Below are 17,126 nucleotides of genomic sequence, written 5' to 3'. Positions count from 1 at the left end.
ACCTCCTTACAGTGTTCTTTTCACTCTCTGGGCTCAAATTCTGTCCTCAGCCCCTCTCTCTCCCTCATCCATTGAATCAGATCCCTTCTCTGACCGTAGTCTTGGGGTAGAGATCAGCAGAGGACTGGATGCTTCTAGTCAAGGATCTGAGGATTTCCAAGGGGGCTTTCTGCCTGCTGGATGGGGGAGAGGTGTGGGAAGGGCCCAACCAGCAGTTCTTGCCCACCTCTAGACCCTCCCCAGACCGTAGAGGCCAGCCTTCCCCGTTCCCACCTTGGCTGTGTCTGCTCATGCACTCACCTGAGCTGCAGTGAGGCTTCATTAAATGGCGCCACATTCATGGGAGGGAGACAGATGCCAGCACCGCACAGGGGCTGCCCATGCCACAGGTGTCTCAAAGAGGACATGTACATACACTCACAGCCTTGCATTCACCCTCACACACAACTCACGTACACACAGGCGTCAGGCATATCTCCAAAGTTAGTGTTTGTTGCTGGAAGTAGTGTTGGGATTTCTCTTATTTAAAACTTGGCTTGATAGCCCACCTTCTCATCCCTGGTCAGCGCAACCCAATTCTTCTCCTCCTTCCAATTTTCTGAGCATTTTTATTGGAATAAATCAGCAGGAGAAAATTTCAAGGCCTAAGTTCAAAGCTCTTTGACAATGCCTGTGATGTGTAGTTATAAAAATAATGCTAAGAACAGAAAGTGACCTTTATTTCTAATCTATAGTCCTTGATGACTTCTGGCTTTTCTTTTCTAAAAAAAAAAAAATAGATTTTTTCCCTGGTTATTAAAAATAATACACGTGAGTGGGAAGTATCTGAAATTTCACCATTGAGATAACATGAATTGTGTGAATATTCACAGATAACCCAGTGAATATTCTTCTAGACAAAAAAATTTACACACTCACACATACACAGATATCTCTACATAAAAACATGAGATAGTAACAGGCATGCTCTTTTCTAATCTGCCTTTCTCTCTGCACGATATGCTACGGACATCTCTCAAAGCCAGCAAGTGCCCCTCTGTGTAGACACTTGTCACTCTCAGCCTTCTCTGACTCATGTTTCACTCTACTTCTCACCGCCTTGCGGATGAGGGTGAATTAGTGGGCGGTTCTGGCAGGGTGAGGCACTGAGAGCGTGGTTCTACTTCAGGCAGCTCTTGTAGACAGAACGAGGCCTTGCAAAGTGCTGAGTCCCCTTGGCTGAGCTTCGTCTGGCCTCATGGGGCCTGAAAGAAATGGGAAGCTCGAAACATTTTTAAAGACCGAGACAGCGAAAGAAACAGGGTGATGGATTCAGTGGTCAAATTTGCATTCAGCGGGGCTGCCAAGTTGACCTCAGAGCAAGGGGACACCCTGGGCACTGACAGGGCTGCATGCCCAGGAAAGGTGAATTTGGGAGTCAGGGGTTTGAGAAGCAGAATGGAGCGATGTCTCCAGTGGCGGCCAGGAGAAGAGTTTCGACTTTTTCTTGGATTTATTTATACCCAGCCTCTTTCCAAAAAGGTGTTACAGTCACTTTCCACAAAGGACATATGCAAAAAGGTCAGGCAGCCAGAAGTAGAAAATCAGGACCAGGGACAATTTCTGTCTAAAAGGGAGGCCCATACAAGAAAGGGCTTTTCTTTGTCCAGTTCCTGGGGCTGCGCTGGTGAGAAAAATGGAATGCTCCTGAAGGGAAGGACGAAGAGGAGGGGATTTGGCCGAAAGAACGCTGCACCAGAAGTGAACATCGGGATTTGCATCCAGGTTCCCCTTCCTAAATTTATGAGCTTGGGTAACCACAGTATCTTTCTGAGCCTCAGTTTCCTCATCTGTAAACATGAAAACAAAAATACCTGAGGCCTCGTAAATGAGTAACACAAGACTCTGTTCCTGTAAGTTAGTCAACCTATCTGCTTGGTTTGCTTTGGGACCTGCTCTTGAATGGGGTCATTTTCATGGTGCCCATACTCCACAATTGTGCCCCTGAGAATGGATGGTCGTGGAGGAGAATGAAGAACCAAGGAGGTACATTTATGGTGCCTGCCAGCCCCACCCCTCTGAAGTGGGCCCACCCACAGCCTTTCTAGAAGCAGCAACCCCCAGGCAACTATGTTTTATGTCCAAGATCCCTTCCTCCTACCCAGCTGACCGGGTAACCAATCGACAAGTTGCCAATGATATACATATGACAGGGAACAAAATAGTAGGCCAATCCAATGAGTTCTTCCTCTAGACAGGCTGAGCAAATGCTCGGAGTTGCCACTGGAAGGTTGGAGCTAGGGAGGCCATGACACCTGGGAAGCTGAAGTCATGAAGCAGCAAACACCGTGAGTCAGGAGAGGAATTATGTGGACAAAAAGATGCTAGGAAGTAACTGAATCATGCAGACTGTTGTTGTAACTAACTACTCCCAATCTCAGGGACTTAAAACAACAATTATTTTTATTATATTCCATGACTTTGTGGGTCAGGAATTTGAGCAGAGCTTGACTGGGAGATTCTTCTGTTCCATGTGGCATCGACAGAGGTATTCAGCTGGTGGATGGGCTGGTTTAGAAGGTCCAAGGCAACTTTACGCCCATGTCTGGTGCTTTGGGGGGTGGCTAGAAGGCTGTTTTCAGCGGGGGCAGTCAACTGGAGCCCCTCGTGTGGCCTCTCCAGCATGTCAGCCTTAGCGATGTTGGACATTCAGCCTGGTGGTTAGGGCTCCCAGAGGCCTGAGCTGAAACTGCAAGGCAACTTCAACACAATGTCACATTTTATTGGCCAAACGAGTCATTACGGCCAATCTAGATTCCAGGGGAAGGGATTTAGACTTTCCTCTCTATAGGAAGATAACAAAGTTTTCACCCATCTTTACTCTGTCACAGGTGCGGAGTCATAAACTCCTAAAGCTACCTTGAATCCACAATACCCATCTGATTCCAGAAACCCACCCGTTACCCCCTTGTGTTTGGATTTCTGAGAGTGTCTGTCCCCTCACTATGCATAGCCTCACAATAACGTTCCTGTACTTGAATGAGCTTGAGTGCGCCTCTCTTCCTTGTATCCAGTGAGCCAACTCAGTGCAGTGGTGGCTCCCAAGCTCTAGAAGAGAAATCATGGGTCTGGATGTAAGAAGTTACCCAAGGTGTGAGCTGAGAAAGCTGGTGTAGGGAGAACCTAGCTTTGTCACCTTTCTGAGTCTCAGTTTCCCCATCTGGAACATGAAAATGAAACTATTTGCTTGACCTACACATGTCATTGTAACTGAGTAACAACGAAAGACTCTCTTCCTGTCATTTGCTTGATCTTTCTGTAGTTCATATCATGGCACTCATGCCTGAGATTTGAGGTCACTTCACAAACCTTCATGAGAGAGTGAATTTTCCTCATCACTGTCTGCCTCCATGGCCTTGGCAAGCTATTTCTCCTAAGGGAGTAGTAGTAGATGGTTGAAATAAAGACCTTTAAGGACCTCCCAGGTCTGAAATTCTAGGATTCTGAGAGGGCTGGGGGAAAGGGGAAATTTGGTACAATATGATTTGGGGGGCAAATGGGCAGCTAACTGATGATGATAATAATAAGGGAGGCAGCCCCAGGTAGAGTGCAGAGTGGGGTTTATGGGCCCAGGACAGGAACACAGATTGTGAGGCGAGTAGGAGTATGTAAGAGGGTTGGTGGTCTTGGATGCCGGGAAGGGGAAGGACAAAGTTGGTATGAGTGGTTAACCAACTTTATTCTTCCTTGTCCTTTTCCCCCTTCTATGAGGCTTTTAAGTTTTTTCACCCCTCTAGGCCTTTGCGTTTTCTGTTCCCTCTGCTTGGAAGACCCCCTCTGCCCCAGTAGCCTAACTCTAACCATTCTTTAGGTCTCTCCTAAATGTCTTTTTAGAGAAGTCTTCCCTGAAGCCCCAACTCAAATAAGAACCTCCTCTTACCTTCTTCTTTCACAGCACCAACATAATTGGATCCATAATGATACATTTCCCGGTGCATTAGCTTAGTGTCCATCTCCCCCATTAACCAGGAGCTTCCATGAAGGCAGTATGTGGCTAGCATTCATCGAAGAAACAAATAAATGAGGACATTCAAGTTCACTGGGATGGAGACCAGGATGCAGGTCCTCACTGTGTGGGCGGCAGAACAGGATCCATGACAGCAGGTGCCGAAGAGAAGAAAGGCTTCCCGGAGGGACCTGAGAGAAATGCTTCCCCACCCCCAGTCTCTCGCCCGCATCCCCTCCTGGCCTGCCCACATGCCCCCACATACACAGCCTGACCCAGAGCGCTAGAACACTGCAGCTTTATTGAAACAACCGCGTCCGCAACTAGAGGTTACATCTGGGGGGCTTGAAGGTAAAAGAGGGACAAGGGAGGACAGAGGCTGGGGTGGAGACAGAGAGCAAGGCAAAGGGGTGAGGACGGGGTCGTGGGACTAAAACAACCCCAGTACCTTTCACCCGTTAGTGAGGGTCTCCTGTTGTGCTTTGACCTTGGTGGTGGGTTGGCCTGGGCATGGGGTGGGGGGGACTTCTCTCCCAAGTTCATGAGGCCTCAGGGCTGAAGCAGTCCCCTCCTTCCCCTGCCCCTACTCCTGGGTTGGGGATAAAGGCCTTGGTGAGCTGGCCACCCTGGGGTGGGAAGGATGCTGGAGACCAACGGGGCAGAGGGCCAGCAAAGTTGGGCTAAGATAGTGATTATGTGAGTGGCTGGGGGAGGGGAGATACCAGGAGGGAGGGTATTCCCTTTAGGGCTCCTGGGAAATGAATGCAGGTGACATGAGGGATAGGGGTGGTGGTGGGCAAGTGCCATCTCTGTGGGCCTCAGCTTTCTATCTGTACAGTGGGGGCAGTGTATTAGATGGTCTCTAAGGTCTCTTCCAGCTCTAAGGGTCAAGGGATCCCCAGGAAAGAGTGGTCCTTCTGCCCCAGCGTGTGCACACACACACACACACACACACACACACACACACACACACCCTCAGACACACACAGAACTGACTTAACAGAGAGAGGGATGCTATCCTGCCTTTGGAAGTAGGAAAGGCTCCCCAGAACCTAGAACCTCAACCAGTGGCCCTATAGGGACTCCCCACTATTCCTGGGGACAGATCCTGGAAATACTCCCCAACCTCTTTGAGCTGTCCAGGGAAAAGAAAACACAGATTTGCCCCTGTTCCCCCAGCCTTCCTAATTCTTAGGGGGAAGTCAACAGGATGGGGACACTAGGACACACTGACCTTTGTTCCCAGCCCAGGCTTGTGTGAAGACAGAGAGGAGGGGAAGGGAAACAGAGTCTCTTCTCTCTGAGAGCCTGGGGGAGGGGCAGCAGCTACAGCCAGTGTGGGCAGAAGGAAGGCAGCCTCCATGTGGCACCTAGGCCTGACCTAGGGCAGGGCGGGGGGCAGCGGGGGTGAGGGGGCTATGGTCTGGGATGAGAGGCCAGATTTGGGGCAGAGGTACCTCTCCCAGTCCAGGCCCAGTAACAACTATAACATCTATACCAGCACCTGGAGACAGGGCAGTCTGACCAGTCTCCTCACTGCTGCCTGGCAGGAGAGCCCAGGGGCAGGGGCCAGCAGTGTGACACCCCCGGGGTTCCAAGGCTGATTCCACCTTAACTAGTTATGTGACCTGGGGACAGTCCCTTCCCATCTCTGGGTTTCACCCTCCTCATTTTCACCATAAGGAGTACTGACCTCTGAGGCCAATCTCAGTATTGACCACCTGAGCCAGGGGCTCTCACAGAGCACAGGGAGAAAGGGAAATGAATGGAAAAGAGGTGTCAGAGCTGTCCCACAGAGGGCAAAGGTGAGAGGAGGGTCTCAGGAAGAGGGAATTCAGTCTTCAGGCTTAGCTTAGCACCCCAGGTGGCTGTCTTATTGTCCCAGAGTCAGGAGACACTCCCTCTCCTATCTGTATGACATGTGGCTCCAGGAGTCTCTTTCTCCCTCAAACATCAACTTGGAGGGGATAAAGTAAAGAGGCCCTAACACCCTGAGAGCTGACCCTGGACTCCCAATTTTAAGGCCTCAAAATGCCTCAGCCACCCTGATCCAGAGGGTAAGACTGCCATTGGAGAGATGCACTGGATCCAGCCAGCCTGGTCTCCCCTGGGCTGGGGGTCTTCATGGGCCACCTACCATCCCACAGACGCTGACATCCACTGGCACACCAAGACACACACAGCACAGGCAACACTGATACAGAGGTGCTGACTTACAGGCACACACAGACATACAAATACACCCACAAGCTACCCAGGGACACACAAAGACACTCATTTCTTACAGACCCCCTGATGTAACACAAACACACGCAGACTGGCACACCCGAGGTGCTCACATCACACACTGTTAGTGCTAGCACACACTGACACCCACATCCCCTGCAGGCCTGCTGGCACACACAGATAAACACACCAACCTCACCCATCTGTGCATGAAGACTGGGGACCTCAGCATCTCAGTCAGCACACTGTGTTAGCCCAGGTCTAGCCACCCTCAAGTCAGGGCTCCCCCTGACCCATTGCAACTTCCCTGAGCAGTGTTCTCTGTCACTTCCTCACCTTGCATTCTCTGTCCTTGTCACCAAGTCCCCTCTCTCCAGGACAGAAACTCGGGCCTCACGTGTGCAGTTCAGCTCAGCTGACATATGCTAAGCATCTTTTCTGCATCAGACTCTACAGATATAGAGGCGACTAGGGGAGACAAAGTCCCCATCATGGAGCAGCCAGGACAGGAGACAAAGTATTCAAAGGCCATCAGAGGGAAGTAGGCCTAGGATGCCACAGAGCCCATGGAGAAAATGTTTAGGGCTATTTATCTCTGGGTCTCCAGCCCCCATTACAGAGAGGCCACAGAGAAAGCACCCAGCAGGTGATAGGCCAGCGGTTCTCACTCTTACTTCTCCTGAGGAACTTTTAAACATTTCTGATGCCAGGCCACATTCCAGTCCAATTAAATCAGAACCCCTGGGATGGGAACCAAGCATCAGTGCTTTCTTAAAGACCCTCTGGTGGTTCTATCCTACAGCCAGGGATGGAAAGCACTGATTTATATATTCCATTCCACTGGGCAAAGCCTGCTGAGTGAATTCCAGAATGGGCCCACTTGTGCTGGGCATGAGGTTGGGATGTGGTGGGAGAGGGTTGGAAGGCTCAGAGGAGGAGCTCACAGTCTAGTTAGGGCAACAGACCCTGCACAGATGGGACGATTAAGGAACAACACCCAGCAGGCACGATAGAAGCATGTTCTGGGAACCTGCAGCCACACATTTAGGACAGAGGCCTTGGCTGGTCCAGGGAGGCAGCCAGATTGGTTGGGTATCAGTAGGCCCTGCTCCAGCCTTGGCCCAGCCACCCAGCAGCTGTTGGTGATGATGGTAACACAGGCCGGCAGAGCAGTGAGATGGGCAGTATTAGCCTTTGTTCCTTGTCTGCCTCCTGGCATTGCAGTGCTGCCTCTTCTCTGCAGCTGTCCCCACCAAATGTTCCAGGAGGAGCCCTGTGACACCCCGCTCCAAAGGTTCTTGCATTCTAGAAAGTAGGGTCATCTGTAAGCTCTTTGTCATCCGTTGAGGATGATAGGTAGAAATTTAGGCAGTGGCAGGCAGCTTGAGACTATAGAATAGGGCTAGAAGTGGTTTATTTGGCCAGCACCCCACAGGCATTCTTGTCACTCATAAAGATGGACATACACAGGCATTCACTGAGATGGGGTACGGACCCAGCCTCACAGACAGACATGTATCACTGCACATGTAGACCCATATTTGCACACTTTCCTGCCCAAGGATGTATCCAGTGCTATATAGACACAAATGGGCCCACACACATGCATACACACACAGACACACGGCCACATGCACATATGCATGAAGACTCATCCTGGAAGGGGCCAGGCCTCTTCTCTCCATGGACAGATGGGTAGGGGCTCAAGGGGGATGTTGAGGTGGAGAGGTGTAGATTCTATCGTGCCCATCTCAGGATCCCAATCCAGGACCCAATGACAGGGAGCCCTTTCACAGCTGGGGACATGAGCTCAGCTCCCAGGGAACAGGATGACCAGCAACTGCCCCACCCCCAACCCCAGCTCTACAAACCCCTCCTCCTTCACTGACCCTGGGTGAGAAGGGAACAGCCACCTAGACAGTGCATTGCAGTGGAGGAGGGCAGGGGCAGCTCCTCTACACACACCCTCCCATCCAGGGCACCCCCTTATGCCAAGTATGTAAGAAACAGAGGCTCCACTCTACACGCAAGTTCAGTGTCTTGTATGGGGGCACAAAACTGTGAAAGCAGGACTTCTCCTCTGCCCATCAGAGTCAGTCCTCACTCCAGAAAATGGCCTAGCCACCACTCCCCTGGCTCTTTGGAGATGCAGCTAGGGGCTAAGGTTAGGCCAACTGACTAGGGTGGAGACTGTGCTCTCAGGAATCCAGTCACTTGAGGCGGAGTGGGTGGGGGGTGGGAGCAGAAGGTGTCAATCTTCAGACTGCCCAGGCTCAAGACCCCATCCTGGGTCCCTTCAAAGGGGGCATGGTGATGGGGGAATATGACATCCCAGGAACAAGTCAAGGATTCTGGGTGACCTGAGGTCTCCACCTTTTGGCCCTTGCCCTGGAAATAGTTGCGAGCAGCAGGTGCCTCACCTTCCTTGTCCCTGAATGGGAACATTCATAGAGTCACAAAGTCCCGCCTGGCCCCCTCTGACTCTGGTCTCCCACATCCCAGGGAGTCCCAGAGTCCAGCTAAGAGCAGGGTCTCTTGTCTCCTCCCCTTCTGGTAAAGCCACAGGGCTGGAGCTCAGCCTTAAGTTAGGGACGGAGGAAGGGCAGGAACACGCCACAGGTGCAGCCAGGACAAGGCCTACATGGTAACGAGGTCCCTGCGGTGGCAGACGCCATTCAGGTGAGTCCCCGTCTCTGCAGTAAAGAAGGTGCTGGCAGGTCGAATAGAAATTTGTGCTTTAATATATCTGTGTGTGTGTGTGAGTGTGGGTGTGTGAGTGTGTGCGTGTGTCGAACGACTATCTATAGGGCCTCAGCGCCGGGCCTCTGTCCTTGTTCTCGGCTCATCCTCGCAGCCAACACAGGCCCCTCTCCCTGGTGGGCCGGCCCTGCCCCGGGCACCCCGGCTGGCGGGGGTCTGTCTTTGGTACGATGCGGACACTTTGGTGTGCCAGGGGCGGGGTGGGGGGCCACGCAGCTTTCATCATCTCTGCAATGCCAAGAGGAAGATGGCCATGGGCCCCCAGAGCCGTGGGCAGGGCTGGCAAGGGACTCCACTGCCGGGCATCACCACCACTGCAATGGAGAGAGAGGAGAGACAGACCAGCGCTCTGGTCAGCTAACCAGGGCCAGGGAGTAGAGAGCAAGCAGGCAAGCCAAGGGAGGGCTCGTACTCTGCTTCTCTCTCTGGGGGCCTGAAGGTGAACAGACACACTCATCAGATGTGAGGTGATGTGGTGTGGAGGTAACTCAGCCTGCTGGGGTCCAAATCCTGGCTCTGTGGCTCACTAAGTCACAGAGCAATTCATTCAACCTCAGTGGGTCTCAGTTTCCGCCTCTGTAAAATGAGTCTAGTAGTAAGAGCTACCCCAGAGCACTGCTGTGAGGGTCGAATGAGCTGGACATACAGTTGGATATACAGGTTTTTGTATTTTGCTTAGTACAAAAACCTGTGTATCCATGATGAGCTCATTCATCATGAGCTATTATTATTGTAAACACCCGGCCCCAGGGGTGAAAACACATTCACATCTGGATCCACACACCCAGAGACATTACCCAGACACAGGCACAGGAGGCATTCTGGTACATTAACAGCTCGGCAAGCTCATAGAGGCAGGGTCTGGTCTTCTTATTGTCCTATATATGCCCCATAGCCTGAGCTGGGCTGGGGCCCGTGTCCATAGACACCAATACACATAGCCTGTCAGCCAGCCACTCTGTACCCAATTCAGACACAAACACTCTCCTTATCCTAACACAGGTGCCCACCCAAATAACCCCCTGATTTGCCCCCCCCACCCCATTCGTCTTCACCTTTATTGGGATCCATCTGCTTCCGGGGACATTCTCCCTTCTTCAGTGTGACATCGTCTATGGCAATATCCCCCAGGTAGCCTGAGCCTCGAACCCCCTCAAAAATAATCTGGAGTGGCATCAGAAAGCAGGGAGCAGGCTTTGGGGTGGTTCTGCCAGACAGACTCCACCCCTCAGTGCACCTGGGAGCTCCCCCATCCCACACCCTGCCCGCTTCCATCCTCGGCTCTCAGGAACAAGCATTGAGCCTTCCCAAGTACTTCCTGGCCAGAACAACCACCTAAGAGCTGGGAGAGCCTGTGAGGGGCCTCTGGGCCTGGCAGACTCACCTGGAAGGGCCCATTGGGGTTGATGGGCACATGTGCCTGCTGCCACACGTTGCCCTTATTGCCACTGAGGGACCAGGCATGCGTGTCCAGAGCCCCTTTGTTCCGGGACCGCACCAGGAGGTTGAGGGATCCTGTGGTAGGTGTGAAGAGAGTGGGGCAGTGACGTCTAGTCGAGGGCACACTTACCCTTCCTGATTCACCGAGCCCTCCTCTTTCGCCACTGCCCACAGCGCTGTCCCTGTTGGATGGGACCTTCTCCCATCACAGACTGGTTCAATGTCCCATTTTCCCAGGGTAGGGGTTGGGGAGGGGGGTGGAGTGCAACATGGGAAAGAGACAGACAGCAGCAGGGCTGTACTTCATCAGGACAATTTGCAACTTTTCTATCATTTCTTCCCTTCCTTCTTAATCAGTGAATCCCCCGCCCTCCAAACACACACACGAACGCACACACACACACACACACACCCCACTCTCCCTCATCTAGACAGAGAAGTTGTCCTAGGGTGGTGGGGCCTATGTCTGAGCACACAGCAGGATTCCAAAACCCTCAACACATACTCCTGCCAGTACAAGATACGTGGGATGATTTCTGGAGGTTCAGGAACAGACTTAAAATTTTTTAAATATTTAGATATATGTTTTAAAAGAGGTGAATAAAGCTAGTCCTTCAAACCCATGATTTATCTAATATTGATGCTTAGGATGAAGCTAAGAAAAGAAGAATGAGCTGATTTAAAGAAAGATATTAGTAGAGGTGTGACATAGCCATGGTAAAAATAGTGAAAGTGAAATTTTGGAGGCATTAGTCTGTGAGTGCTGAGCCCATCTGCCCACAGCCACAGAGCCTGGAGTTCCGGAGGGACTGAGGGGCATTGGAAGAGAGGGAGGGGGTCATGGCTTAACTAAGAGCACCCAGGCAATGTTGTGCCCCTTCCCCAGTTCTTCCAGCCTACCTTAAGCCCCCAGTGACATAAAACACCTGGCTCAGAGGGAAGAAGAATCAATTTAGATGGAGCCTGGTGGCTGACATTTCCATGGCACTTCCTACAGACAAAGCCATACCATCTGTGACACCAGATAGACAGACCCCCCTGACGAGGAGAGCCACCACATGTTACCTGCTTGAGATGAAAAGAGTTGGCTTGGACCAAGAAGAGGAGGAAAAACACAAGTTCTGGGGACAGCTGGTGCCCAGAACTGCCAGGTAGGGTGACAAGGGAGGGGAGAGGAGGAACCAGGACAGCAAGAAATAACCTCTTCCCCAGCAGCAGACCCAGACCTGGGTGGGGGGCCCTTACCAGCAGATGGGGCCATGAGAAAGCTGCAACCCACACCCAGTGGGCCAGGAGGTGCCACACTGGCTTTGGTAAGGCCCAAGCCTCAATGCCTTCCAGGCTCTCCACCAGCCCCAAAGAAACCTCTTTCTCTTCCCCCTCCTGCAGACCTTCCCTGTCCCTATCCCCCTGGGGTCCAACTTCAATCCCCATACCTTTTCTTCCTCCCATACCACGTGCCCCAAGGACCCTAACGGGAGAAGCCCACTTTTTCACTGCTCAAACAAAAACTGAATCTCTGCTCTCTTCCCTGAGCACCCCTTTAGCTCCAAGATCTCCCCTGCTCAGGAGCTTCCTGACAACCTCTCACAGGGGTCAGCCAAGGCCCAAGACCTTCATCCTCCCATGCTGCCTTAGAGGCCTGCATTCTTCTTTATCTTCCTTACCTCTGCCAAAGCCAAATGGAACCACATGCTGGAGCCTAGACGTACTCCAGTTTTCCAGCCTCTGGGCTTTTACTCAGGCTGTTCCCACTGCTTGAGATGCCCTTCCCTACCACATTTCCCTGACTAAATCCTTCCTGTGCTTCAAGGCCTCTCTGAAACATCACCTTCTCCAAGAAGTCTTCCTAGGCTTAACCTAGAAATCCTCTATATGTTCTGGTAATTCTGAGTCCTTAAACTGCAGCTCTCCAGGCCCAGCCCACTCTCTGCTCAGGGGCGTGGCCGTTACTGGGATCCATATCTTCTCCCTGTTTGACTCCTCAAGGGAAAGTCTGCATCAAATTGCTATCAGTTCTCGATAATTAAATGGTGAATGAAGAACTTTTCACAACTGTCATCAGGACTTTCATAGAATCTCAAGGTTAAAAGTTACTTCAGGGTGCATCAAATCCAGACCTCCCTGTCATTCATTCATTCATTAATTCATTCATTCAACTAATTGAGCACCACTATGTGCCAGGCACTGTTCTGGGCACTAGAGATACATTAGTGAATACGACAAAGAACCCTGCCCTCCTGGAGCTTATGCTCGATTGGTAGTAAGCATTATAAAGAAAATAATGCAGAGAAGGGAATAGAGAGTTATTTCAGATGGGGCTGTCAGGGCTCTCTCTGGGAAGACGTGAATGAGGGGAGCGAGAGAATGTTCCAGGCCAGGGAAACATCATGAGCAAAGGCCTCTAAGGCAGGGAGAACAGCAGAAAATGAGGCCAGAGAAGCAGGTAGAGTGCAGATCAGGCATAGGAGGCCTGGAGAAGATGATGATGGAAGGGGACAGAGTAAGGGAGTAGCACGATCTGGACCGGGGTCACCTCCACAGCATACTTTCTGGACAGACCTCCTGTCCAGGGACAGTAAAGCCCACTCTTTTGCTGGGCATTTCTGATGCTTACTGGGTCTTCCTCGGGTAAGAATCAAATCTGCCCCCGGAAAGCTTTCACTGACCTGTTTGTTCCACTGCCTGGGGAACACTGAGAAAGCTTTGGACCCCAGACTGCTCCCAGATACCCCGGCATCCCAGCTCATAAGGTCTGATTTCCCGGGGCCCTACTGGACCCAGTGTGCTCCTCTTGGCAGCTGGGTGCTGTGTCCCTCCCAAGCTGGGGATAAAGTGACCAACTGTCCCAGTTTTCCTGGGATGTGGGGCTTTTAGCGTTAAAAGTGGGAAAAGGTGGGGCAAAGCAGAATTGGTTTGCATTAGTTACTCCAGCTGGGGAAGCCAAATGGCAACAAAAGGGCTGGTCACCCACCCCACCTACTCCAGCTGTCTTGGCCCCTATCCTTCTGCTGGAGGCATGTGTCACAGTGGCTACTAAATCCTATCTGGTGCAATTAGTTGTTTCATGTCTATCTCTGTCTGTCTCTCCAACTTGACTGCAGGTGCCAAGAGGATGGGAAACTTGTCCACCCCTTTTACTGCAGCACCTGATGCATGGCACAGAGCAGGAGCTCTGGAAGTGATAGCTGCACTGATGAGTTCACTGATTAATGTGACATTCCTACCAGTGCCAACTCTTTCTAAAAGGCATTCCTTAAGTTCGTGCCCACACTTAGGAAGCAGAATTTCCTCCCACCGCTCACAAAGCAGAACACTTCCAACCCTTGTTCAGGGTTTTGAGGGAGTCAGTCAGACTTGGGTTGCTGTGTGGTCTTGGGCAGATGCTTAATCTCTCTGATTTATATGGTAACACCTCCCTCACCTGGTGGTTGTGAGGGATAATGAGACTACAGATGCAGAGCACCCAGGATGTCACCTGACACCTAGCAGGCACTCCATTCATGCAACCTCTTAGCTGGTCCCTGGCCTCCTGTGAACCACCTCTCCCCTGCCCACCCCTCCCCCAAATACACTAGGGCAGACTACCTGGTCCCCTGACTCACCAATGTGCTTCCCATACATGTGGTAGAAGAAGGAGACACAGTAGAATTTGGCGCTGGCATTGTACAGGGGACTCACCAACCGTGCACGGTCCCCCAGCTCCCGTGGCCTTGATGTCTCAATGAACATGTAGTAGCCTGTGGGGGAGTGGGAGATGCGCCAACAGCCTCCTCCTCAACCCACCCAGGTCTCCTTCCACCTGATTCCTTCTCTGCCTTAGTCTCAACTGCCTGAATCCCAGATGCCTCACCCCATCCCACCTCATCCTCCCTGCCTCACAGCACAGGAGTCCAGGCCAGCCTTCATCAGTTCTTAGCTCTACTGAATTTCTTCTTCTTCCTCAATCTCTGTGTCTCCCCCTCAGACTGAGGCTCCCCGAGGAGGGGGTTTCTCCATTAGACTGGGGCTCCCCAAGGCTAGAACCCTGAAGCAGTCCTCCATTCCTAGAAGCGGGCCAAGTTCTCACCCTCAGGGGTGCCGCTGATGTCAGTGGGGGGACCGGTGTTGGGAGAACGCTTGGGGTTCTGGGTGAGGGCGTTCTGCCGTGTCCAGTCAAAGTTGTCTGTCAGGTCCTGGGTGTAGCCACAGATCTTCTCATCCTCAAAGTGGCTTGGAGTGTTTATGCTGCATTGGGGTGGGGGGCGGGGTGAGACAAAAAGGTCAGTCTTCTCAGGCCCTCTGGTCCAGCTTTGCTCTCCCTGGCCACCCCTGAGGCAGCTCCCAAGCATCTGGGCAGTAGGCCTAGGATTCCAGGGCTTGAGAAACCAGGCTACAGGGTTCTTGATTAACATGTTCCCAGAACAGGACTTCTCAGCCTTTTTGTGCCACCACAGCTCCTTCTGGCATCTAGTGAAGTCTAAGAACCCCATCTCAGAATAATGGTTTTAGATGCATAAAATGAAATATAAAGGATTACAGAGGAAATCAATTATACTGAAATAGAGTTGTCAAATATTTTTAAACAAATTTGTGGGCTTCTTTATTATCTAATTAAATCACAAGGTCTAGTGTTAGGTCTAATAACTGCAGTAGTTTTGAAATACTAATGAATGTAAATGACATTTAGAGATAGCTGCAACAACTTTAAGGTGACGTGAAAACATCAGATTTCTGACGACAAAGTCACAAGTACTAATTATACTACTGTGGTCGGTTGCCTACATTCATCATTGAAGATGTTACATTTCTGCTAGAAGTCAGGGAAAATAAAGAAGTAAGTGTATGCCCTTGCAGATTCCAGATTCAGACTCCCTGAATTCTACACACAGATTCTTTGGGGGTCCATGGGTCTCAGACTAAGGACTCCTGCCCCAGGGAACAGGGCATATGAATTGGTCTGGCCTTCCTTTTGGAGATAGCGAGTGACGCTGAGTGATGCCGAGTGAAGATGAAAGGCCCTGAGTTAGAGACATCCTCCAACTCTACCCCTGTCTCCACCTTTAAGCCCCAGAATAAATCCTAGATGCAAACATCTCCATGCCTAGCCCTGCTCCCTTCTGCTTCTCCTTCCAGCTGCTGGCCTCACCCCATTTTTCTCTGGGTATCTTTTCGGATCCCTTCTTCCCACCAGGGGAGTCTTCATGTCCCTAAGGGGAAGAGAAGTGGGTGGGGGTATCTCACCTGATAGACTGGGAGAGTTGATGGCTGAGAAAGCAAGCAGGAAAACCAAGTCAGAATCAAGTGGGGCTATGCAGAGGGTGCCCAAGGTTAGAACTAGGGTACAGGGTCCTCAGAGCCAGGACTGGGGGCTAGAGGGGCCTGGCCTGCAGCAACACCACACAGTGGGAGCCCCAAGCTCAGGAACTGTGTGTGGTGGGTGAAGGGGGTTCCCTGGGCATAAGAAGGGCACACTCTTCCCACCACCACCACCACCTACGTTCTGTATAGTGGATGATGCGAGAGGCCATGTCACCAGCCCCAAAGGTGGTGTAGGGCGTGAGGCGGATCTCGTAGCTGTGGGGCACACGGAGGTCAGTCAGGATGTACTCCAGCAGCTGTCCCTTCTCCACACGCCGCACTGGGATAGCTTTAACCATGGCATTGTGCTGATTCAACTGTAGACACAGGGAGTCCCCAGATGCTTTGCAGGCCACGCCCTCCACTAAAGCACCAGCCCAGGCCCCGATATGACTTTGGGGGTCAGCATCAAGGAGCAGAAAAAGCAAAGGACTAGGAAGCCAGGCCCTCAGTTTCCTCATCTGTGGGATAGAGCAATCACCCCCTCCATGCCTACCTCCGAGGGATGTCTTAATAATAAGAGATAGCAATACGTATTGAACACTTAATATATACTAGGCACTGTTCTAAAAGCTTCACAACTAGTAACTCATTTAATCCTTAAAATAATGATCCCATGAGGTAGAATATTATAACTTTACCCCCATTCTATAGATGAAGAGACTGAGGCCAAAATGATGTAGCTTGCCCAAGCTCATAGAAAGATAGATTCCAGCTCAGGTAGACTGCCCCAGAGTCACACTCTTACCCTTTGCCTAACTGCCCCCTGGCCTGGGCAGAACCACATGGAATTAGACAGGACATGAGACCAGCATAGTGGCTCTGGCCTCGCATTCTAGAAACTTTGTGGGTGAGTCTTAAGCTCATGCCTTAAGTTTCTGCCTTAAGCTTCTGACATAAGAGTAGATTCTGTGTTTCATAAGCGGAGCTGACTCTGCTCCTCTCCACCTCCACTGACCCGTGAGCAATTCTCAAGTCTGTGCCCAGAGCCTGGATCCAGAAGGGTCAGACCCCTATCACCCTCCAGCTCCTGCTGCTATGTCCAGAATACTTCCTCTCTGGCACTGAAGAGTTGTCTTTAAGAAGCATCAGTGCGTCCCATCCCCATCTCCAACCCCCTCCCCTGGCTCAGTGAGCACTTCCAGGGTCAGCCAGCATCTGAGCCCCATCCCCATTGGCCCACCTGGCGGACACTGAGTCTGTAGTTGAGCACAGGGTCAACAGCGTCAGGATCCCTCTGGGTCCACTGCAGCACGTAGGAGTAGTTCTTGGACAGCTTGTGGCTGCGGGTGGGGTTGGGGGTGTCGAAGTAAAACTCCGGGCTGTAGGCTTTGGCTGAGAGGGCGGGGAGGGGTGCATGGGGCCATGGAGGGTG

General features: G+C 51.6%; 1 protein-coding gene across 1 annotated transcript in view; it reads right to left on the bottom strand.

The window, feature by feature from the left end:
- Window positions 1–8,929: 8,929 nt before the first annotated feature.
- Window positions 8,930–17,126, bottom strand: part of MDGA1 (MAM domain containing glycosylphosphatidylinositol anchor 1) — a 54,020-nt gene continuing 45,823 nt past the window's right edge. Inside the window, exons 10-17 of the mRNA XM_039856146.1 lie at window positions 16,935–17,086; window positions 15,891–16,068; window positions 15,535–15,658; window positions 14,481–14,638; window positions 14,017–14,151; window positions 10,356–10,486; window positions 10,027–10,135; window positions 8,930–9,285 (exon numbers count right to left, since the gene is read on the bottom strand). Of these exons, the coding sequence (XP_039712080.1) occupies window positions 9,194–9,285; window positions 10,027–10,135; window positions 10,356–10,486; window positions 14,017–14,151; window positions 14,481–14,638; window positions 15,535–15,658; window positions 15,891–16,068; window positions 16,935–17,086 (1,079 nt within the window). The 3' untranslated portion in view covers window positions 8,930–9,193. The remainder of the gene's footprint in view (window positions 9,286–10,026; window positions 10,136–10,355; window positions 10,487–14,016; window positions 14,152–14,480; window positions 14,639–15,534; window positions 15,659–15,890; window positions 16,069–16,934; window positions 17,087–17,126) is intronic.

This window comes from Pteropus medius, unplaced genomic scaffold (assembly GCF_902729225.1).
Source record: "Pteropus medius unplaced genomic scaffold, Ma_sr-lr_union100, whole genome shotgun sequence".
NCBI lineage: Eukaryota > Metazoa > Chordata > Mammalia > Chiroptera > Pteropodidae > Pteropus > Pteropus medius.
This window is presented reverse-complemented; position numbering and strand designations above follow the sequence as displayed.